The 24,977-nt window shown below is 42.7% G+C and overlaps 2 protein-coding genes across 3 annotated transcripts in view; one reads left to right on the top strand and one right to left on the bottom strand.

Moving 5' to 3' along the window:
- Positions 1 to 441: 441 nt before the first annotated feature.
- Positions 442 to 3,117, bottom strand: LOC311107385 (homeobox protein CDX-1-like; the record flags this gene model as incomplete). Its single annotated transcript, XM_084149878.1, has 3 exons — positions 2,722 to 3,117; positions 1,352 to 1,500; positions 442 to 654 (listed from the first exon to the last, which is right to left on the bottom strand). The coding sequence occupies exons 1-3, from the start codon at positions 3,113 to 3,115 to the stop codon at positions 442 to 444; spliced, it is 756 nt and encodes a 251-aa protein (XP_084006004.1). The 5' UTR covers positions 3,116 to 3,117.
- A 4,507-nt stretch (positions 3,118 to 7,624) lies between these two features.
- LOC311107628 (platelet-derived growth factor receptor beta-like) overlaps positions 7,625 to 24,977 on the top strand; it is a 44,325-nt gene continuing 26,972 nt past the window's right edge. For both annotated transcript variants that reach the window (XM_084150150.1, XM_084150149.1), the window contains exon 1: positions 7,625 to 8,055. The gene's annotated coding sequence lies outside the window, so the exon portion shown is untranslated. The remainder of the gene's footprint in view (positions 8,056 to 24,977) is intronic.

Here is a 24,977-nt window from a genome sequence, read left to right as displayed (position 1 = left end):
CATAAATACCCCTGCTTACTTCCTTCTTCGACATCTCTTCAATTGATTTTCCCTTCACGGTGCCTCAAAACCAATCAAACCTTTCATACAAAATATTGAAGAAAAAAAAAGAAAAAAAAACATCTGATCAAAACATTACCCTTGTTTTGCAGTTACAAATTAATTGGGTCAAGAAAATATAAACACAAAAGCAGTTGCAAGTAAGGCACTTATGTCTTTATACATATTTGCATAGTGTAACCTGTTCTACTCTCTCTCGTTCTTATTTTTATCAAAACACAGACAGTAGTATTCTATTAGAGGTGTGCAAGAAGCATGTAATAGTTTTTTCATCATCATATCACTGAGGTCAATTACATCTTCTGTAGTGATTGTCATGGGAACAGCAGTTTAATATGGTTATTCCAGTGTTTTACAGTTTGTCCGCGGTAAAGGAACTCCTCAGTACTCCTCTTTGATAGTCATTGATATTGTCTCTGACAACAAGCTGCTGCTGCTGGAGCTGGTTGCCATGGAGCCGTTGCTGGGGTCAGCCAGGCTGGACGGGGTAAGGGTCAGGGTGGTTGTAGTCTTAGAGGCCTGCTGGGACATCTCGATCTTCTTCTTGGTAATCTTCCTCTCCTTGGCTCTCCTGTTCTGGAACCAGATCTTTACCTGCGACGATATCAGAGAATGATGAGAATGTATCTGCAGTGTGAGGTGATGTTCACCTGTTGCTCTCACCTGTCTTTCTGACCCACCTGTCACTCTCACAAACATATCTGTCATCTACCTGTCTCTCTGAGAGGCTGAGTCCCAGGGCCAGCTCTGCACTGGAACTCTTTCTACAGCTCTCCAACTGTCTCTCTAACACACACCTGTCTCTCTGACACACCTGTCTTTCTGACACCTGTCTGTCTGTCTGTCTCTCTGACCCACCTGTCTCTCTGACACACCTGTCTTTCTGACACCTGTCTGTCTGTCTGTCTCTCTAACACACACCTGTCTCTCTGACACACCTGTCTCTCTGACACCTGTCTGTCTGTCTGTCTCTCTGACCCACCTGTCTCTCTGACACACCTGTCTCTCTGACACCTGTCTGTCTGTCTGTCTCTCTAACACACACCTGTCTCTCTGACACACCTGTCTTTCTGACACCTGTCTGTCTGTCTGTCTCTCTGACCCACCTGTCTCTCTGACACACCTGTCTTTCTGACACCTGTCTGTCTGTCTGTCTCTCTGACCCACCTGTCTCTCTGACACACCTGTCTTTCTGACACCTGTCTGTCTGTCTGTCTCTCTAACACACACCTGTCTCTCTGACACACCTGTCTCTCTGACACCTGTCTGTCTGTCTGTCTCTCTGACCCACCTGTCTCTCTGAGAGGCTGAGGCTCAGGGCCAGCTCTGTCTTCCTCCTGATGGTGATGTAACGGCTGTACTGGAACGCCTTCTCTAGCACTAGGCGCTGCTGGTCCGTGTACACCACCCTGTACTTGTCCTTGGTGCGCGTCTTCCCTCCTGGAACCAAACACAAAAATGACAATGCAACAAACATAATAATACATTTATCTAACAACTATTATAGGGATGATCCAGCACTGAGTAGTTTTCAAGGATTTTGAAATCAACGTTCTAAATGGGTTAAATTGGCATGTTAGGTGATGATATGATAAATACAAAAAGTGTATAACTCTTGGAGGGATTGGCATACATAGATTCAAGTGTAAACAGTGTGAAGATATCTCCATGACTCAGGCTGTACAATGTGTGAACAGTAGTACCACCACAGACTGCTAAAACTGGCTGATGGAGACATGTCTGGAGCCATGTTAGAGTTGTCTCACACATGGGGGTGGTTGAAAGCTCCCTGGCGCCTGTGAAGCCTCATCTACCCTATTAGTCATGTTAATCATAAGCAGTGTGTAAGACATTACTGTGGTGGTTCTTATCACTGTGAGAGCTGTTTACATAGGAGTTTACATAGATAGCCATTCATTCCCACTTGTGTGCGTACACACACATACTGTACACACACACACACACACACACACAGCGCCAGGGACGGGTGAGTCAGGGAGATGGTATTGATCCACAGGAGAAGTCTTGACGGCACGGTGCGACCGAACATTGATCGCAACAGGGCGAGGAGGGGAACACAAAGTGAGATAAGGCCAGGAGAGTTTCCTGTAGAGGAGGGTTGGTCCTGTCCTGTCTGAGACACCCAGCCCAGTCCAAACCAAACCCCTGGCTGTCAGCCTTATATGCCCTCCGTGTCACCCCCACAGTGGACAGAGAGGGTGGGGAACCACAGGTTACAGACTCCCAGGCCTCGGATGTTAGCTTTTCACTAAAATATTTTAACCAGTGGAAGGGATAGGTGAAAAGGTTCTGTTTGATGAATGTGTGTGACGTTTTGCAAAGGTTCTGGAACTTATGTATATGAATATGTATTCTGTTTTCAGTGAGTCAACAATGCTTGTTTTGTGTCCTGTAAGCCTACACCCACTCAAAACATTAAACCTGACGTCTGCCATTGAGCACTAACATTGGATCAACAAGTCCATAACTTGTACTATTTTTCTAATAGGTGTAATACTCTCCGCAAAGTTCATAAACAGTTTTGGGCGTTCAACAATAAGTAGCCTACTGTACATAATAAATACATTTTATTGAGGAAATAAACTAGGCCAATTCATATATTTGAGATAGGCTCAAGGAATTGGGATTTGGGGAGTTTACCTGTACTGGATGAATGTACATTGTGTCTGATCCAGTCTGAGTCTGGAGAGTACTGCCCGGCAGGTGAGTTGAGTGATGGAAGAGTTCCCGGCCCCGTAGGCAGGATGGATGTCGTATCACGGGAACTGAAACTTATCTGTTCTGTACCTGGGCTCAAACCGTGGAAGTCCGCGCTCTGGCCATACGGTGACCACTCCTCCTGCGGAGCTGCGAAGTAAGTGGGGTTCCACACACCTGTCATCTGGGCATGCGGGTCACTGATGCCTGTGACATGATGATAACCAGTCAAATCCGTATATTGCATGAAGTTCTGACTGTTCAGAGTTTGAGTCGGGTGTCCCACAGAATTTGAGTACATTCTGGTGTTTTTATCCAGCAGGTAACTCACGCACATGTCAAAGAATTAACTCCTCTGCGCATGGTAATCCACAAAATTATAACACCAATTCTATAGAAATTCCTAGAAATCTATCTACGCGATCAACCTCCTGTAACCTATGCACCTGTCGAGCAGTTACACCTCACCACACCTTTATATAGTGTTGTTTGCAGGACAAGTTGACAGTTCGAAGGTATCTCCATGACGTCAACTTTACAACCTGGAGGGACTACCTAGTTAGCACAGCCCCTCACATCAAGATTATGTAGGGTCTTTTTCAGAAATGGTGTTTTATTAATAAGTTAGGATCAGTGGAGGCCATTGAGGTGAGGACATCATGATTATTTAATGTACAAAATTATTCCTTGAATCAAAGTAATTCACTGTGTTTGTGTCTGTATGAGGTGGGGGATACATTCCCTCCTAAAAGTCTGAAACACTGCATGACTTTACAGTGACCATAGGGGGGCATCAGATTACCAGACATGACATGCAGCCCTACAACCTGAAATGACGGACAACAACATGCTGGGGTAAAGTACATTTAATGTGTGTGATCTGCTGTCCTCTACTGTTTGTGAAGTTTCTTGGGTTTGAAGTAGCCTGCCATCTCAAAACTACTTTTACTTTCACCTGAGGCAATTAATGCGGTATAGACCCTTCTACTGTTCACATTTGGAAACATAATTATTTTATGAATAAAAATATGTCACATTGTTGATAATCTACAGTGACAGCCTACTCAGCTGGTGCAAAAGACACCATCCATTAGAATTTCGGAAGGGAAGGCATTTATTAAAGATTGAAGTCAATATCTAGTCTAGACGTCCATTAGCGACAATCCACCATTAGCACCGGCCAAGTGAACACTAAAGGATGAGAAACTGTTATAATACTCATGAAGCCTCCAGCCAAATTCACCTGCCGGCGCCCAATAAACCTGATGTCCATCAGAATGTGTAGACAAATGTACAGTCATCTGGAACCCAGACAGAATACAGCTCATTCTGTACTGTAAATCCCATTAATGCACTTTCCCTACCATTTGTAATGTAAAGAATAGCTTATAAAGTAGATATTTTGTGGAGAGTGTGTTTTCAGCACTGGTATCTTGTTGGACTGGGTAGGACCACACATATCTTGTTTGTTGTTGCTGCAAATAAGACAGACAGACAAACAGACTTACATACAAACAGATGAGAAGACAGACAGACAGATAGGAATGCTAAGCATGCACACACACGCACGAAGCATGCACACGTCAGCTCAACAGGCAAGTCTGTCCATTACACAACCCACTGACACAGATTCCAGACATAAGCTTTGAGCAAAGCCAACTGTCTGAGCTTTATGTAAGTCTAAAACTCTATTATAGCTCCCTGAAAAATGTCTCCAACATCTACTGAAAAGTTTCAAACCACAAAACGCTTTAAATAGGACATACTTTATATAGACAACTGAGTTACAGGAACTTGACTCTTGCTCTGTGCCAGAAAAAAGAATCAGACTCAGAGGTAGGTTGAATTGTCTCTGTGGTTAAGTGTAGTAGTCCTACATAAACAGTATAGCATTTCCCTACTGTATGTCTTGTAAACACATAAAGTGTAACTGGGGAAGTAATCAAAGATTTCTAGCCTCTGTGGGCCACTTGTGAGACGCTTACACGTGTCAGGAGCACTGCCTCTGGGCGGTAATGAGTTGTTATGGGTTCCCAGGCAGACCCAATTCTTTGATGTTCAGCAGCCTCCGCCTGGAGGGAAAGATACAGTGGACTCAAGTCACAGCCTGAGGCAACCTGTGGCCTACAGCAGGGGTGTCATGCACCCCAAAAATCTGAGGGGGCACAAAGTATGTGAGGATCGTTGGTAGGTGGTCACCGGTAAATTGGAAGATTTTGCCTGAACACCTGAAACAGCTTTCTCCTGCAATCTAGAGACAAAATCATTATGCTTAATTCTATGTTTAAAAAATATGTCAATTTTTCTGCATATCTAAGCATACCTCTTGAGCTGTCTGTATCCTCCTGAGTGGTGGTCCTTTTTTAAAGAAACTAAATATGTTTCTCTGCATCTCTGCTAATATCTGGGTTAAAAGATTGAAAGGAATGTGAGTCTTATTCTGTACATTTAGTTATTACTTGCTTTTCAAAAGTCTACCAACCTTGCCAGCAGGCATGCCAGCTAAGATAGTTAGACAAGCTAGCTACCCAAACTTGATTGATAGTCTGAAATGGCATCTTGGTAGCTAGTTATGAGGTTGGGAGATTGGGAACCTATCTGGGCTATCAAAGGCCAACTTCATAAAATTGCTAAGTGGCTAGTAGTATTACAGAAGAAAATTGAGAAATGTGAGGGGGCACATGCCCCTGTGCTGCCCCCTATGGGCATTATCCCTCTGGCCTACTGGGCCTTGCTATATGCTTTGTAATCTATTCTTACTGTGTTATGTAATACTTTATTATGCAATACTAAATGTGGTTGCTTGAAGTTTATCCCACATACCGTTTACAAACTTAATAATAAAATAATAATAATAATAATAAAGACTTCAAACAAGCAAGTCATAGATAACGTCATAACAATTATCTTTAAGTGTTTAATTGTGGCCAGTATTAATTCTTATAAAACACTCTCTCTTACTGTAACTACTGATGAGGATTGCCCAATTTCAGACTCTCCACACATAAATAATGAATTGGTTAAAACCAATATTCAGTAGGCAGAACTGCATGGCACCTTATCCTAGATCGAATTAGTGATTTGTTTCACTACTAAGCTTTCTATATAGGGTTTGACATTTTCCCTTTTACTACAAAACAAAACATTTCCTCTCTTGACCACTCCCTAGACTACTCCAACTGTTGTGCCATTGTAAAAGCTATCCCCCCTTAAGTGAGGCCATGTAAATATGACTGTTGATAACGGACCAGGCCTCCCAACAACACATGGGTGTCCCAGCCAGTCAGTCCATAGGCATTCTTGGCCTAGCCAGTCATAGGGCTTAGACGATTTCTATCGTGAGGGTCTGTCCCAGGAGAAGAGCTGGCCTGTTTTTAATTGGAGGATGTTTAGACAGTTTGTGTCTTAGCTCCCCTCATCCTCATAGATAAGAGTGTGTGGGGAAGCAATGAGTACTGTATAGAGGTAAAACAGCAGCCATGGTGTTACTATTATTACTACTACAAATACTACTAATGGTATTTTCAAAACATCAGCCATGGTATTACTACTACTACTGGTATTTCAAAAAGAGGATGTTGTCTACATCTGGTACAGTAGATGGAGAAGCAACAGCTGTAGCAGAGGGCTAATATTACAGTGATAGAAGTTGAAGTCATTGATGTTGTGGTAGTGGCCGCAGTGCAGCGATCTGTGCAACGTTTATACTGCACTATGAGCTCACTTTGGGCTTGTAGAGAACAAGATAATATGTATTATAAAGTATTACAGTAGTTTACTATTGCATTAGTATACAACTGTGAGGTGGGGCCCACTATGCTCTGACTGGCGGTTCTGAAGACTGTTGTTGTCCCCTCTTAACTCCCTGTGTTGTGTTGTAACTGTCATCCCTCTAATTACTGCTGCTGAGCCTTCACATTGACTCACACAATTAAAGGAGAGTCTGGTCCAATTTGCCCCCTCATCTCTCACTCTCTGTACCCCCCGTTCCCTCTCAGGAGGCCCTCTCTTTCTAACAGAAAGAAAGGCCTGAGTCAGCTGCTGGCTGGCATTATGAATTTTCAGGCCATCCACTCATATCCTGGGAAAGGAGAAATTAGGAATCCGGCCAAGATTGAAAACAGACATGGGCACAGACATTGAAAACAGAGAGAGAGAGAGAGATTCTTTCACACTGAAAGCAGAGCTCCTGTGCACAGTACAAACCTCCTGTAGTCTCTAACCTGTTTTCTCTCGCGCTTTCACACTTTGTGTAGATGAGGTGATTATTACTGAAAGTGAAGCTGAGTTATGTTACTAAGTGAAAGAGAGACTTGTTTTTCGTTTGTTTTCTATAGCCTGGCACAGGCTTGCCAAAACACGTTTTCTCCTGGAATTGTCCCTTTCTCTCTCTTTGTTGTACTTGTTTTGAGTCTTAGATACAGATGCAGTCCGATCCTGTTGCTAGTAGTGACTGTCGGAACTGCTTCAGTTCAGTTACACCTCAAACAAATCACACCGGTGGTGAACCTTAGAACAACAAACACAACCTGATCTCTCTCTCTCTCTCTCTCTCTCTCTCTCTCTCTCTCTCTCTCTCTCTCTCTCTCTCTCTCTCTCTCTCTCTCTCTCTCTCTCTCTCTCTCTCTCTCTCTCTCTCTCTCTCTCTCTCTCTCTCTCTCTCTCTCTCTCTCTCTCTCTCTCTCTCTCTCTCTCTCTCTCTCTCTCTCTCTCTCTCTCTCTCTCTCTCTCTCTCTCTCTCTCTCTCTCTCTCTCTCTCTCTCTCTCTCTCTCTCTCTCCATGTGTTAGAGCCTCAGCAGTGGTGGACCAGGACCACTGGCAGTCTCTTCTGGGTGAGGGAGACAGTGTGTGTTTCTGTTCGCTGTTCGGCAGAGCAGTGGGCTGACTTTATCAGTGTATGTGAGAAGAGAGCAGAGGAGAGCAGACCAGAAGAGAGGAGACCCCCTGTGCTGTGATTTGACTACATAAACAGAGAGCTCAGAGCGGTACCTCTTCCGACGGACTCCCAGGACACTGGAGATTCACCCTAAACCCTACAGTCCTGCACTTCAGAGGGATCTAGTCCAACCCTTAAAAACACAACTTGCTGGAGACTGTTACTAGAGACTGTTACTCAGAAGAGCACTTATTTGACAGAAAGTGTGAGAGAGAGAGAGAGAGAGAGAGAGAGAGAGAGAGAGAGAGAGAGAGAGAGAGAGAGAGAGAGACACTCACAGAGACTGAGACTTGATCATGTTTTAGGAGCCAAGACACAGCCGAGAACTGATACATTGAAGGTAAGAGGATTTTGTTTCAGTTTGGCTCTTTCGTTTTCTTTCACATTTACAGTTTTTCTGACTAATACATTTTTGGCAACTGTAATAGAGCCTATGATTTATTACTGGACATGAAGGATGTCTAAATACAATTAGTTGCGACAGAAATCCCACTATGAATAATTCAATTACATGGCTGTCTATCACCTCACTAATACACTACTGTACTGTAGCTGTCCACAACTGGATAATGGCATTTTCTGCAAACATATTTTCTGTTGTAATGATTAATTGGGAATTGATTAATTTAGTTAACTTTGTGTGTGTTTAATGTCACGGAATGGCTGTCTGTGTTTCATTTCATGGAATGTCTTGCCAGACTTATACCATTGTGTGTTTTGTGTGTGTGTTGGCGGTTGGTGCTGTTTAAGATTGGGGAGGACGATTTTCTTTTATGAGCATGGTCTTATTTCTACTACAGCATATTGGATGACAGGTCGAGAGACAAATTTGATTAATCAAGGTGACAGAAAGTGACACATTCAATACCGCCTTGCATACTCTTGCCTGCATCTAGCTGATCTAGGGTGTAATTATTAGTCCAAACAGTTGCAAACAAGAGTTTATATTGGACAAATTCAGGTAGGTTTATCCCCATTTCGTTTGCTTCCATTTAAGAAAAGTTTTTCAACAGAATCGGTGGAATGAATACACCCCTGATCACCCGCACACACAGTTCACTTTCATAGCAGTATGAAAATGTATGCACTCACTAACTGTAAGTCGCTCTGGATAAGAGCGTCTGCTAAATGACTAAAATGTAAATGTAATAGCAGCCACATACAAAAAGCATAATCACTTTGCTCATTGTATAATTCCTTATTTTATTTACACACTTTCCTCCTCTCACCTTTTCCTTTCGCTTGTGGACTTCAGTGCACAACACAACAGCTGTCTGAACTTTCCAAGCCAAACCTTCATACCATAACTGCTAACCGGTAAACACAGCCTACATCGTTGTCACCATATTAGCTAACATCATAGTCAACATAGCTTCTAGAACTAATATGTTAGTAAACCCACTACAATCACGCAGTACTGTGTACATACAGCAAGCAGTTTAGCAGTTACACCTGCGGGCCCCGGAGGCAATAAATTAATAAAACCGAAAGCTTACCCTGACTTGAAAGAGTTCCAGTGTTGGATAGCCTTAGCCAGCTAGCTAACATAAATAGCATTCCTCTCTGTTTGAGTCGGGTATTTGAGTAGACTAAATTAGCTAGCTGCATTAGCTAGCTAGGTAAGTGAAAGTGAAAAAAATACACCGAAATATAGCTATTTCTCTCTCTCTGTCTCAGCTGCTTCTCCATAATTTTTGAAGAAATTAGTTTGTTCAAAACTGTTCAACTATTGTCTTTGTCTCTCTTTGAGTCAACCACTCACCACATTTTATGCATTGCAGTGCTAGCTAGCTGTAGCTTATGCTTTCATTATTAGATTAATTCTCTGATCCTTTGATTGTGTGGACAACATGTCAGTTCATGCTGCAAGAGCTCTGATAGGTTGGAGGATATCCTCCAGATGTCGTCATACTACTGTGTAAGTCTATGGAAGGGGGTGAGAACCATGAGCCTCCTAGGTTTTGCATTGAAGTCAATGTACCCAGAGGAGGACGGAAAATAGCTGTGAATATACACTGATTATACAAAACATTAAGAACACCTCTTCTGACCAGGTGAATCCAGGTGAAAGCTATGACCCCTTATTGGTGTCACTTGTTAAATATACTTCAAACAGTGTAGATGAAGGGGAGGAGACAGGTTAAATTAAGATTTTTAAGCCTTGAGACAATTGAGACATGGATTGTGTATGTGTGCCATTCTGAGGGTGAATGGGCAAGACAAAACATTTAAGTGCCTTTGAACGGGTTATGGTAGTAGGTGCCAGGCGCACTGGTTTGTGTCAAGAACTGCAACACTGCTGGGTTTTTCATGCTCAACAATTTCCTGTGTGTATCAAGAATGGTCCACCACCCAAAGGACATCCAGCCAACTTGACACAACTGTGAGAAGCATTGGAATCAACTTGGGCCAGCATTCCTGTGGAACACTTTCGACACCTTGTAGAGTCCATGCCCCGACAAGGCTCTTCTGAGGGCAAAAGAGGGGGTGCAACTCAATATTAGGAAGGTCTTCCACACACACATACATACACACACACACACACACACACACTCACATACTCAACTCACCCTTGGTGAACCACTGGTCCTCACCAGTGAACCATTGATGCCCTGTAGTCCTGGTGAATGACCTTTACATAATCAATCTTCTGCGCACAGCTACGCAGGGGAGCCACTGACAACCATGGAGCCATTATCACAGCATAGCATCATTCACGTCATAGGAGTCCTCAGTGTCTTCAGTTGAGGATACAACTCTGTGTTTTGTTTTAACCACATACAAACACATACAGATATTAATTTGACTATTGTCACAGCAAAATAATTTGAACCGGATTTGAATGTTTAGTCCATAATGTTGCTTGATGGGTGGTTAGGCTATTAGCTGGCCAAAAGTAGGCTACATGAAAAGCGCAATACTGTTAATATAACCATGTGTTAGAGTGGGTTTTCAGTGAATGTATGTCAATCACAAAGCTCATCTGCATTTCCTGTGGTGCAGGAAAATTCCCAGGAACAAAAGAGCGATCAGATTAAGATCCTACATCTGTAAGTGTAATACATTTGGGCCCGGTTTCCCGGACACAGATTAAGCCTAGTCCTAGACTGAAACAGGATGTGAATGGAGATTCTCCATTAAAAATGCTTCTTAGTTCTAGAGAAGGCTTAATATGTGCCCGGGAAACTGGCCCATAGAGTTTTAGCTTTGTCATTGGTGAGCGTGTGTTGCTTGTAGAACAGTGAGTTGTGTCTGTGTCATCTGGGCAGAAAGGAGAGAGAGGCAGACATTCATACAAACATACTCCACTCTCTGACATCCCCACACAGACAGACTTAATCACTGTGGATGTTTCAGTTATTGAGCTGGCATACATATTACATACCTTATGGTTATAGTAGTAATTTAATCTCATAACAAAGACGTGTGGCATGTTGCTCTTTCATCCAACAGATGTTGTGCACCTGAGACTGCTGTTCTATGACTACGGTCAGATGCTAGAAGCCTTTGGTATACCGATGCTCTGGCATGGGGCGGTTTAGGTTGTAGAGCCACAAACAGACAACACTCTAGTACTGTAATGCAGATGGATCTGTTTGATACAACCGATGTTAGCATGACATGTGCTTTACTGTTGACTCCTCATCTCTGTCTCTTCTCCTCTGAAGTACAGTTCTTTATCATGTGTAACCATCTTGTCACAAGCTGTTTGGATATTTATAGGACATGTATAGCCTGTTTAATGAGCTTAAAAAATTATGTTCATACCATTGTTTTATAATGAGTGTTTTATGAATTGTTTTATAATTGCAGTTTATCACTAACATGCTATGTACCTCCTCCGCTAAACCCTATTCAATCTCACATTCTAAGACATCCAGAAGTTTAATTTAAGGCACGTTTGGAGCATTGTGGGGATTTTGTCTTACAGTGTGACAGGGGGCCGGTATGTTGGATAGAGAGAGAGTTCTCCCTGTGCTGTTGTAGTGCTGCAGTCTTCTCTTCTCCCCTTCCCTCCCCTCCTTTCCTTTCCTCTCCTGTCCCCTCCCTTCCCCTCTCCTCTTCTCTGTCTGGCAGTAGAACTAATCTTTCAGCAGTCATCAGCTGTGTCCTGGCTCTCAGAGCTCCCTGCATGCCAGCCAAAGTGAGAAATGTGATTCACATTATGACCATCCAGAAGACATGCAGTGTATCTGATTCAACAGGCGGCTCACAGGCACTAACCCAAATGGTCTGAAGTACCAGTGTGGTAGCTTATAGCTACAAGCTCTGCAGCACATTGAATGAGGCCTATGATTGATCTTTCCAAAGTTATAAGTGTCTAGAATCAAGCCCAGGCACTAATGCTGTTTAGATCTTGGTACTAATAAAGGATTTAGCACCTGGCACTTAGCTCTCCTTCTTGAAGTGTTGCCATTCTAACTTATACTACAGCTATAGCATATGTAGAGATCAACACTGCGAAGCCACATCTTCCTGCTATTACCAGAACACAACATTATATGAATAATTTACCAGTGCTCAATAATCCATTGATTCATTATGTATCACCCTTATAATTCTGGACTAAGAGATAGCCACTCCAGTAAGTCCAGTGGTGGTTGAAACAGTCTGCTACTCAAAGCCTTCTTCTTTCTCGTCCTCCTCCACCTCTTCCTCCTCCTATTGTACAAACCATTCCACTGACAGAGTCATTAGAACATAGAACACTTAATGAGTTGTGAGGAGTGCTGAGCTAATACATCCTGTCCAGGTCTGGCCTGCACCACTCCTCTCCCTCCCACCTCTCACTCAACAACACTACGAGAAGCAGCTGCATCATATCTGAGAGAGGGTGTGACAGTTTTCAGCCAGCCACTCTCTTTGGAGGATAATAGAAATAGAAGGGTTTTGTAAAAGCTTCGTAACAGAGTAATAAGGCTTCATAAGAAAGTGAAACACATCCCAGGAAGTCATATAGACTATAGTGTATTGACAGCGAGCTTTCGTCATAAAAGTATCATACAATGAAAGTAAATGGAGAATGGAGTCAGTATGACGATTAAGGCTGTTGTGGCTTCATTGAAAACAGTGATGTTTCCTCTGGCGCTGTCCTCGGTCCAACTAAAACATGTCAGGGATTATTGCTGGTGATACAAACTGGGCAGGAGGGCAAAGGAAAACATGCTGTAGCTCTCAGAAGTGATAAGACCTTTCACACGAAGGAAAACTGAGACAAAATAATCCTTGGCTACAGTGAATTTGTCTGGCTTGCTACTCTGACTGTGTGTGAATTTGAAAGATAAAAGCTAAGCTGATGATACTACAGTGTACATACCTAGCTTATGTGTAATTACATTTTCCCTCCTTAAAATCATGACTGAAACTACCCCTGAGTCTTAGGGATGGAAATAGAGAATCACCACTATATGAGTATCTCTCATTAAAACACTTATCCTTCAACATGAAAATAATAATCTGAAATTCCTCAAAGCAGGGTCAGTTGACCCCCATAGTCCTGATCCCACTGTAAAGCTGCTGTGATGCTCAAACTAACACACTTTGCAAACTTTTTTAAAAATCTCCTTTTCCTTCCTTTTCTCTCTCCCTCTCTCGGCTGTGTTGTTGGAAGCCGCCATGGAAAACAAGAGGGATTTAAAGCCAGTCAGAGCTGTAATTATATTCAGCTGTTTCTTTTTCTTTCCTTTTTTTTTGAGGAGTGTAGGCGTCCTCTATTTCTCACGGGGAAGGGAAGGGTCTGGGGTGGGGGGTTGGGGGGGGGGGGGGGGGGGGGGGGGGGGGTCTGCTATTCCCTCAAGTGTTTGGGCTGAGAGGTGGGAGTGAGGGTTGGGGGACATGGGTGTTTTACTTGCCAGATGGGGAGGGCTTAGTGGAGTGGGTTGGGGGGTGTAGGGGGAGAGGGTCTAGTGACTGGGACTGGGGCTAGTTGTCAGTGTCTAGGTCTCTACATCCGGTATCTTCCCTAGGAGTGGGAAGAGTTCACCACGGGTTTTCGGTTGTTATTTTACTGGAACTCTGCCCTTCGTCTTTTTATAACATATTATCGTTGCCTGGTGATAATACTGGATGTGCGTTTAACACTACGTCATAGACACTAAAGATGATGTTCCATTGGAAGTACAGTACTTAGTTTTTTAAAGTTTTTTTGCCTTGATAGTAAAGAACAAACATTTGATTACAGGAAAATAGTTTTTATTTTGACAAACACTTAATGAGACATTGAATAAGAGCTACTTTGTTTAAAAAAAAGTGTTTTTCCCCTCTTTAATGCTTTTTAAGCCTTTTCCCTAGTTTAGTTTTCCAAATGAGTTGCAAACGAGATCATTAAACTGATATCAAACGTCAGCCACATCCAACAACTACCACCCCTTTAACCACTGGTTTTTACCATAACCCTTCTCAGTAGCATTTACAGCTTCATTTAAATAGGAGCTAGCCAGAACCCACAGCTTCCCAAATAAGAAGTCTGACATAGCTCTGTTGAGGTAGGGTACTTCAGACACCAGTCACTGTTTACCCATGATAATCCAACACCACCGCGGTGCATTTTGAGAAGCGGAGAAAATACAGCAAGGGACTTTTGCTGTTATATCAGTTTCTCTGCAGTTTCCTCTAATGTCTCATTCAATTAACATATTGTACTGTGATGATAGTGTAGCGATATAGGGGGAACAGCTGGAGTGGTGCATGAATCAGCATCTCTGGCGTACACTTCCTCGTTACCTCATGTGCCATGAAGGTCCAAACCTCTTGGCAGAAGCTGTAGTACACTTACTGTACGAACAGGGAAGTTAACAGTTAGTCTATAGAAGATGGCCTCTATGTGATCCTTACTGAAGGGTCAGTAGTTGAATTGCAGGAAAGCTAAGATCTATTAAGCTTGTAGAGCTGAGTTAGCGTGGTGTTGTTCTACAAGGATGTAGACTTAGTTGGTTCTATAAACACAAGTTCCAGTTCATTTTCCGAAGAGACTGCGACACAGTGTCAGACAAGTATTGGTATTTCCGACAAGTATTTGTTTTCTGGCACATTAAGCTGTTCATGCAGTGACCCTAATAACAAATGAAGAAATAGGTCAATTCAAGAATGTTAAACAATTGTAATGTAGATTAATCTACAGTAGAATACATCTGTGTTCAAGTGACATGTGGTTTACACTTTGGATGTGGATGGAAAATGCCCATAGGCTTGAAATGTTACTTACAGTGGCTTGCGAAAGTATTCACCCCCCTGGCATTTTTCCTATTTTGTTGCCTTACAACCTAGAATTAAAATAGATTTTTGGGGGGTTTGTATCATTTGATTTAAACAACATGCCTACCACGTTGAAGATTATAAATATTTTTTTGTGTGAAACAAACAAGAAAGTCAATACTTTGTAGAGCCACCTTTAGCAATTACAGCTGCAAGTCTTGGGGTATGTCTCTATAAGCTTGGCACATCTAGCCACTGGGATTTTTGCCCATTCTTCAAGGCAAAACTGCTCCAGCTCCTTCAAGTTGGATGGGTTCCGCTGGTGTACAGCAATCTTTAAGTCATACCACAGATTCTCAATTTGATTGAGGTCTGGGCTTTGACTAGGCCATTCCAAGACATTTCAATGTTTCCCCTTAAACCACTCGAGTGTTGCTTTAGTAGTATGCTTAGGGTCATTGTCCAGCTGGAAGGTGAACCTCCGTCCCAGTCTCAAATCTCTGGAAGACTGACCAGTTTCCCAGTCCCTGCCGAAGAAAAACATCCCCACAGCATGATGCTGCCACCACCATGCTTCACTGTGGGGATGGTGTTCTCGGGGTGGTGAGAGGTGTTGGGTTTGCGCCAGACATAGCGTTTTCCTTGATGGCCAAAAAGCTCAATTTTAGTCTCATCTGACCAGAGTACCTTCTTCCATATGTTTATATGGCTTTTGGCGAACACCAAACGTGTTTGCTTCTTTTTTTCTTTAGGCAATGGCTTTTTTCTGGCCACTCTTCCGTAAAGCCCAGCTCTGTGGAGTGTACGGCTTAAAGTGGTCCTATGGACAGATACTCCAATCTCCGCTGTGGAGCTTTGCAGCTCCTTCAGGGTTATCTTTGGTGTCTTTTTTACCTCTCTGATGAATGCCCTCCTTGCCTGGTCCGTGAGTTTTGGTGGGTGGCCCTCTCTTGGCAGGTTTGTTGTGGTGCCATATTCTTTCCATTTTTTAATAATGGATTTAACGGTGCTCCGTGGGATGTTCAAAGTTTCTGATATTTTTTTAGAACCCAACCCTGACCTGTACTTCTCCACAACTTTGTCCCTGACCTGTTTGGATAGCTCCTTGGTCTTCATGGGGCTGCTTGATTGGTGGTGCCCCTTGCTTAGTGGTGTTACAGACTCTGGGGCCTTTCAGAACAGGTGTATATATACTGAGATCATGTGACAGATCATGTGACACTTAGATTGCACACAGGTAGACTTTATTTAACTAATTATGTGACTTCTGAAGGTAATTGGTTGCACCAGATCTTATTTAGGGGCTTCACAGCAAAGGGGGTGAATACATATGCATGCACCACTTTTCCGTTATTTATTTTTTAGAATTTCTTTAACAAGTAATTTTTTTCATTTCACTTCACCAATTTGGACAATTTTGTGTATGTCCATTACATGAAATCCAAATAAAAATCAATTTAAATTACAGGTTGTAATGCAACAAAATAGGAAAAATGCCAAGGGGGATGAATACTTTTGCAAGGCACTGTATATCCCCTCTCACAGACTGGCAGATAAGTGGTTTTGGTCAAAAGCAGGTACTGTTCTGTACTGTACAGACCACACACACCCAGTGCTACAGTAGAGAAGACATATGGTTATGCAGAGATACTATATATCTGGACTGAAATCTCACAAAGCATTCCCTAAACTTTGGTTGTTGGGTTAGTTTTACTGTCTCTGTAAGTCAAAGAGGAAAAGACTGATGTTGAGGCAGTGTTAGTGGAAGGGGGGCTGGAAGCAGTGCTCCTTGGAGACCAGGAGTCTTGTCTCAGAGACTGACTCTGTTATCTAAAGAGTACTCCAGAAAGAGCTGGAGGATGACAATGATGTGTAAACGTATCTATAGCTACTATATTAGTTATGTGATTTGGAAGATGTCCACTCCATGTATAGTATGTATAGTACGTAATAGAAAAAGGTGACCACAAAGTTGGAGAGGTTTGTTTTGTTCAGGACCACGTTCTGCACACGTGTTATGTATAGACAGAACCCTCTGTGTTGAGTAAGCTTTGTGTCTGTTCTTGTGTTCTTTTTGTTGTACTGCTCACTTTGTTGTGGTGTTGTGTCATAAACTGTGTTCTGCCTGTCAGCGTGTCCCTTCTCTGTTTTGTTTGTAACGTCTGAGGTTGTGTTCTATCCATTGTTGTGGTGTCTCTCATTCTTCTTGATCTTGCTAATTCTGTCCCTTATTTTGTCATGATTTATGCTTTGTCTTGTGTTTTCCTGTGTACAGTTGTCTGGTCTGTGTTCATTTGTCTGTTTGAACCTGTGTTTTGTCTGTGTTGCACTGTGTTGTGCTCTTCTGTCTCTGATTGTGATGTGCTATTTTTTGTGTCATTATGTTGCATGTCTGGTTGTGTTGTGTTGCACTGTACTCTGTATCTGGCTACGTTGTGTTGTGCTGTACTATGTGTCTGGCCAGTGGTCTTGGTGATCTGCAGCATCACTGTTGAATCACTCCCTCACACCCACACATGGCCGCATGTTTCCCCATACAGGAAGTGAAGACTCTCCAGCTGCGCTCAAATAAGCTTTTTGGACCAAGTGTCTGTCTTTTGTTATAAAATGTATTTTTCATTCTTTCAAACACTGTCTCCCCGCTTCCCCTCGGGACACACTCAGTAAGGCAAACGATTGGTTGCAAATGTGATTGGGAAAGTGGTTCCCACCTCATCATGTGCTGACTGCAACATCATTGCCAGATGTCTAACTCAAACACGGACCAGTATGGATAATACCCAGAGATTGAGCACGAAGGCTGCTGAGGAAATTCAGTTTACACACTAGCTGTATCCTGTGCCTGTGCGTGGGCCGGGCCGCCTGCATGCTCCCTGGTGGGGTTGGGTCGAACCATCCTCTATGTCAGGGGGGTGAAGGGGTGGGGGTTACACTGAGTGTAGTGGAGTTGGTAGTGAATGCTGGGAAGGGTCAATCAGCCATGAGATAGGTGTTTAAAACTGTGTTCCCAGAGTGTGAGTTTTCCCAGGGATGCTGGAAATCTCATGCATGGTGATTACCATGACATCTCCAATGTAAACACCTATCTTTACGTCGACCATGGCCAATGGGGGAAAGGGACAGTACATACAAAACCACTCTATCTATGGACCACTCAAATCTGATAACACCCTTCAATTGACCCTTCACTAAGCCTCACCCCCCTTGGTTACTGTTGCAACCTCAGACAACATTTTCCCGGGAAGCCCAAATCCCCATTCAACCACTGGCGAAATCCCCTCACAATGATGTCAAACTGTGTTTATAAAACACAATGAAATTAAACACAGACTACCCCTTGCTAATCAGGAAACTCTTGTGGTGGACTGTCATTAAAATTGCTTCACGAGAACCTGGTAAAATTATGTTTGTAGTGTAGCTAGACACTGAATGGCTCTGAATTCGCTGTCATCATGCAGTCAAATCTATAACCACTTTTGGGGCTAAATAGTGCTCTCAAATCGTTGCTTGATGTTGAGAGCAGATGGGGCGTCATATTCATAACATTGCTAACTTAGCTAGGTAACATACATTTTGAGAAAACAAGTTATATTAAGTGGCTAGCTAGCTAGCATTTGAAACGTTTGGTGGTCAATGAGAGCTAGCTAACTAGCTGAGCTAGAAAACAATGTAACAAAAGTATAATTTTGGATTTTAAAAATATTCCATCAACAGGCTCTGCATTTTCAGGAATCACAGTAGCAAGTATGCAATTTTTTTTTTTTGCTCTTTAACTGTATATGTTCATTAATATGTTATTAACATATAATATGTGTCATATTAAGAATGTCCTCACTACACGCAAATACGAGCGTTTCTGCATCTCACCGGTAGAAACGGGCCCTCTACATTTCCTGGTTGTAACCACAATATACAGATTTCAGGACAAAATGCCGCCCCTGTCTAGGTGGATCCGTTTGAGAATGGGTGTCAACAGGTAGTAGCTAACGTGACTCACTGGACCAGCCACTCGTTCATAAAACATCATCTTGCAAATAAAAAAAATTTTGTGCGTGTGTTTACAACAACTGTAAAGTTTAGTCATGGTGTGGTGCTCAGTACCTGGATGTGCAAACTACAAGCAAGCACAGGCTGCTGGGGTAACATTTCATCGTCAAGCAGAGGTAACGTAGCAAACTTAGCTAGCTAGCTAATTAGCTAGCAAACTACATCTGTTTATCTAAATCTAAATATAGCTAGCTAGCTTTCATAATATGCTGGCTAGACGTTCCAAAGCAAATCATTGTAATTAGCCAGCTGCTATCTGGCGATGTGATTTGTAATTTTGCAAGCTAACTTTAGCTACGTTAGATTACGTTAGCTACAGCCTACTGGACCGTATCTAACTGTTAGCTAGCTAACTAACTAACGCATCGGCTAATGTGACTGGCCTGTGTGTTCTTTTTACAGAGTCTGATCACATCAACATCTGCAGCAGCATCAACATCAAACTCAGCACCAGGAACTAGTGTAAGTCACCTTTGCTATAACTTTCCATGACTCCATGATGAGCAAATAAATATACTGGAGCTAGGCATAAACATGGTCTGTGTCTTAATTTTTTTTTTTTTTATTCACCTTTATTTAACCAGGTAAGCCAGTTGAGAACAAGTTCTCATTTACAACTGCGACCTGGCCAAGATAAAGCAAAGCAGTGCGATAAAAACAACACAGAGTTACATATGGGGTAAAAAAACATAAAGTCAAAAATACAACAGAAAATATATATACAGTCTTGTTGTCATAGTTGTTGTGTTTATAAGTAGGCTACAACTTCTATTGTAGTTACCTGTATTACGGAGGCTTAGTTGATTGTGTATGCAAAGCTTGAAGTCTAAATTGAAGAAAAGCAGAGTTATTAGTAAGGAGGGGATGGTGTGGGTGACTGATTGGTGTCTGTTGGGGATGGGTATTGTGTGGAAGTGTTAGTCAGCAGGATCTATTGACACGAGGGGGATGGGTGGATTTTAGTACCTTGTTTAAGTGTGCATTGATGGGGACAAAGTAGTAAAATGATGGCTAATCACTGTCTTGTTTATGTCCTACAGACTAATCCTGCTGCTGCTGATGATGATGACCTTGACACCAGCTTAAGAAGTACAGATCCTGTAGACCTATTGGATGAAAGCTATCAGCCAGGAACAAGCTCAACATCATCTGACTCGGAAGTGGAAAAGACTGCACGGGGCTGGCAAGAGCCAAAGTGTATAGTCTGAGTCCAACGTCATGGAGCTTATGCAGTTCTGCCAGACCAGCTGCCATTGCCCAACACAAGATGAGGTTCACCAGCTGAAGAACATTCAGGACCCTGCCTGGAATATTCAGCAAACACAACATCCATATTCAGTTAGACTGATGTTGTAGTATAATATAGCATGCCTAGTATGCTCACAACTGAACTGTGGTATAGAAATTGCTAGATCTTGTACATATGTATATAATGGAGTTTGATCATGTTTTATATAATCTTTCTTACAAGTGTACTGACAAGTGACTAAATGATTCCAGCTGCATCAGAAACCAATAAAGTGTTGACCTCAACTTCTCGATTAATTCACTGTGATATTCATGAAATGTAATTGGAAGAAAATAGCTACAATCTTACTACTAAAACAAATGATGCAGGGACTTGGTGTATCATTTCAACTTTAATTTGTTGGCAAGTAAACATGTTCCAAAAAAACAGTAGATTAGTCTGTCACTGTAGCAAATAAGTAGACATGGCTTGTATTCAAGAGAAAGACCGAGGTGAGTTTACAGAGCAGTATGCATGAACAGTTATGGCAATATATGACATACAGTTGAAGTCGGAAGTTTACATACACCTTAGCCAAATACATTTCAACTCAGTTTTTCACAATTCCTGACATTTAATCCTAGTAAAAATTCCCTGTCTTAGGTCAGTTAGGATCACCACTTTATTTTAAGAATGTGAAATTTCAGAATAATGGTAGAGAGTATGATTTATTTAAGCTTTTATTTCTTTCATCACATTCCCAGTGGGTCAGAAGTTTACATACACTCAATTAGTATTTGGTAGCATTGCCTTTAAATTGTTTAACTTGGGTCAAACGTGTCGGGTAGCCTTCCAAAAGCTTCCCACAATAAGTTGGGTGAATTTTGGCCCATTCCTCCTGACAGAGCTGGTGTAACTGAGTCCGGTTTGTAGGCCTCCTTGCACACACACACTTTTTCAGTTCTGCCCACACATTTTCTATAGGATTTAGGTCAGGGCTTTGTGATGGCCACTCCAATACCTTGACTGTTGTCCTTAAGCCATTTTGCCACAACTTTGGAAGTATGCTTGGGGTCATTGTTCATTTGGAAGACCCATTTGCGACCAAGCTTTAACTTCCTGACTGATGTCTTGGGATGTTGCTTCAATATATCCACATAATTTTCCTTCCTCATGATGCAATCTATTTTGTGAAGTGCACCAGTCCCTCCTACAGCAAAGCACCCCCACAGCATGATGCTGCCACCCCTGTGGTTCACGTTTGGGATGGTGTTCTTCGGGTTGCAAGCAACCCCCTTTTTCCTCCACACATAATGATGGTTATTATGGCCAAACAGTTATATTTTTGTTTCATCAGACCAGAGGATATTTCTCCAAAAAGTACGATCTTTGTCCCCATGTGCAGTTGCAAACCGTAGTCTGTCTTTTTTTATGGTGGTTTTGGAGCAGTGGCTTCTTCCTAGCTGAGCGGCCTTTCAGGTTATGTCAATATACAGTGAGGGAAAAAAGTATTTGATTCCCTGCTGATTTTATACGTTTGCCCACTGACAAAGACATGATCAGTCTATAATTTTAATGGTAGGTTTATTTGAACAGTGAGAGTCAAAATAAGAACAAAAAAATCCAGAAAAACGCATGTCAAAAATGTTATAAATTGATTTGCATTTTAATGAGGGAATTAAGTATTTGAACCCTCTGCAAAACATGACTTAGTACTTGGTGGCAAAACCCTTGTTGGCAATCACAGAGGTCAGACGTTTCTTGTAGTTGGCCACCAGATTTGCACACATCTCAGGAGGGATTTTGTTCCACTCCTCTTTGCAGATCTTCTCCAAGTCATTAAGGTTTCGAGGCTGACGTTTGCCAACTCGAACCTTTAACTCCCTCCACAGATTTTCTATGGGATTAAGGTCTGGAGACTGGCTAGGCCACTCCAGGACCTTAATGTGCTTCTGCTTGAGCCACTCCTTTGTTGCCTTGGCCGTGTGTTTTGGGTCATTGTCATGCTGGAATACCCATACACGACCCGTTTTCAATGCCCTGGCTGAGGGAAGGAGGTTCTCACCCAAGATTTGAAGGTACATGGCCCTGTCCATCGTCCCTTTGATGCGGTGAAGTTGTCCTGTCCCCTTAGCAGAAAAACACCCCCAAAGCATAATGTTTCCACCTCCATGTTTGATGGTGGGGATGGTGTTCTTGGGGTCATAGGCAGCATTCCTCCTCCTCCAAACATGGCGAGTTGAGATGATGCCAAAGAGCTCGATTTTGGTCTCATCTGACCACAACACTTTCACCCAGTTCTCCTCTGAATCATTCAGATGTTCATTGGCAATCTTCAGACGGCCCTGTGTATGTGCTTTCTTGTGCAGGGGGACCTTACGGGCGCTGCAGGATTTCAGTCCTTCACGGCGTAGTGTGTTACCAATTGTTTTCTTGGTGACTATGGTCCCAGCTGCCTTGAGATCATTGACAAGATCCTCCCGTGTAGTTCTGGGCTGATTCCTCACCGTTCTCATGATCATTGCAACTCCACGAGGTGAGATCTTGCATGGAGCCCCAGGCCGAGGGAGATTGACAGTTATTTTGTGTTTCTTCCATTTGCGAATAATCACACCAACTGTTGTCACCTTCTCACCAAGCTGCTTGGCGATGGTCTTGTAGCCCATTCCAGCCTTGTGTAGGTCTACAATCTTGTCCCTGACATCCTTGGAGAGCTCTTTGGTCTTGGCCATGGTGGAGAGTTTGGAATCTGATTGATTGATTGCTTCTGTGGACAGGTGTCTTTTATACAGGTAACAAGCTGAGATTAGGAGCACTCCCTTTAAGAGTGTGCTCCTAATCTCAGCTCGTTACCTGTATAAAAGACACCTGGGAGCCAGAAATCTTTTTGATTGAGAGGGGGTCAAATACTTATTTCCCTCATTAAAATGCAAATAAATTCAGAACATTTTTGACATGCGTTTTTCTGGATTTGTTTGTTGTTATTCTGTCTCTCACTGTTCAAATAAACCTACCATTAAAATTATAGACTGATCATTTCTTTGTCAGTGGGCAAACATACAAAATCAGCAGGGGATCTACTCTGCACAGACACATTTGTATCTTCTTATACTGCCTCACAGCCTCACTCTACAAAACCACAGAGTCTCTGATGCAGTCTGTCTTTCCCAGAAGCATTTTAATGCCTATAGGCACGAGCAGTGAGAGTGTTTTCCTATCCTTAGGGTCAACTCTGGTGTCCACTCTCCATCGCCACTCATCAACGTATAGTTGTCATTTGTGACACTGAGGTGTCTCGTGCTCATAAATATTGATGTACTGTTTCCCGGGTTGCGGATCGCTCTCTGAGTGTTCTGACGCATGTCCTTCTGGGACGGCGTGACCTCCGGGCCCTGGTGCTCCCGCCACCATCCCCAGTGGATCAGCGGGCCTGGGAAAGTTTCAGAGAAACACTGTGGGAATGTGAACTGTACTGTAGACCAGTGACACAGAGGGGATGGAGGGGGAGGGAGTGTGTGCATGCTTGTGCGTGTCTTTGTGAATGTGTGTGTGCGTGCCAGTAAGTGTGCCTCCATGTGTGTGTGTGTGTATGTGTGTGTGTGTGTGTGTGTGTGTGTGTATGTGTGTGTGCGCCTGCATTTGTATTCCCTGTGCCTTTGAAGTGTGTGAGAGAACCCAAAAAAATGTATAATGAAATCAATCAAACATTACACAAGGCCCTAGCTAGCCTAGTGCAGTGCGACGTCCAATCCATCTCTCTCTGGATCCTCAGCTTTATTAGAACCAGGAGGATGGAGGCGGGGGAGGAAATGTACGAGTCATGTTGTTGGAACATTTTAAGAGTTTCAGTTTGGGGAACGGAAGTGCCAGGGGCAGTTTCTTTACACAGGCTTAAAGCTCTAAAGATATACTGTATCTAAGTTTGAGTAACTGTTAGCTGGATAGTCAGGGGATTTCAAATAATAACAAATTAATCTTATTTATATAGAACCTTTCATAGGCTAGAATACTTGTAGCCCAAAGGGCTTTACAGTACTCAAAGTACCAGTAATACTTTTTTCAGCACGTTTTATGATTCTGTTGATTACTTCTAAAAACAGAACAATTAATCAATTTACAGTATTTCATACTGTATATGACAATAAATGAAAGTTTGCCTTGTGAGGAGGAACATCTTCATGGCGATGTAACAGTTCCACAGTTGTATCGTGATCAGATTAGAAGTTGGAGAAGTTTTACTACACATGCTTTTAATAGAACACATTAAGTAATCCAGTTGAAAACAGAAATAAAACAATTTAAGTGCCCACAATTATTTTTAAGATCAATTTCAATGTTTCCACTGACCCCCTTGAAGGATTCCTCCTCCTCTTGCTTCTCCCCCCTCTCTTCCCAGGGCTTCTTTCTTCCGCCCTCTCTCCATTTCCCACCCTCGTCCTGCGTACAGGCCTGTGATCTATCCTTAACTGTTTCCAGACGCCTGCTGCTGCACCCCTTCCCTGTGCCCCCCTTAACGCTCCCCCTCCCCACTTCCACCCACAAGAACGTCCACCCCTCTTTTCCTCTCTCCTTCCATCACATTCTCTGTGCTGTAGATATTTACCTCTGTCCTCTTTCCCTCTTAAGGTGCAGTGTTTACTTAGGAATACTTTCCTGCTCTCTCATTGGCTGTCTGTGGTCAATGATGGGTGAACCATGTCGCCTTTACCTCCATTGACCTCTGACATGACGCTGAAGCTGAAGCGATGATATTGCTCTTAAAGCATCAAAACCAGTCCGTGTCTCAAATTATG

The sequence above is a fragment of the Coregonus lavaretus genome (assembly GCF_964263955.1).
Source record: "Coregonus lavaretus genome assembly, chromosome: 32".
In the NCBI taxonomy this organism is placed as follows: Eukaryota; Metazoa; Chordata; class Actinopteri; order Salmoniformes; family Salmonidae; genus Coregonus; species Coregonus lavaretus.
The sequence above is the reverse complement of the archived record's forward strand: the minus strand, read 5'-3'. Positions and strand labels throughout refer to the sequence as shown.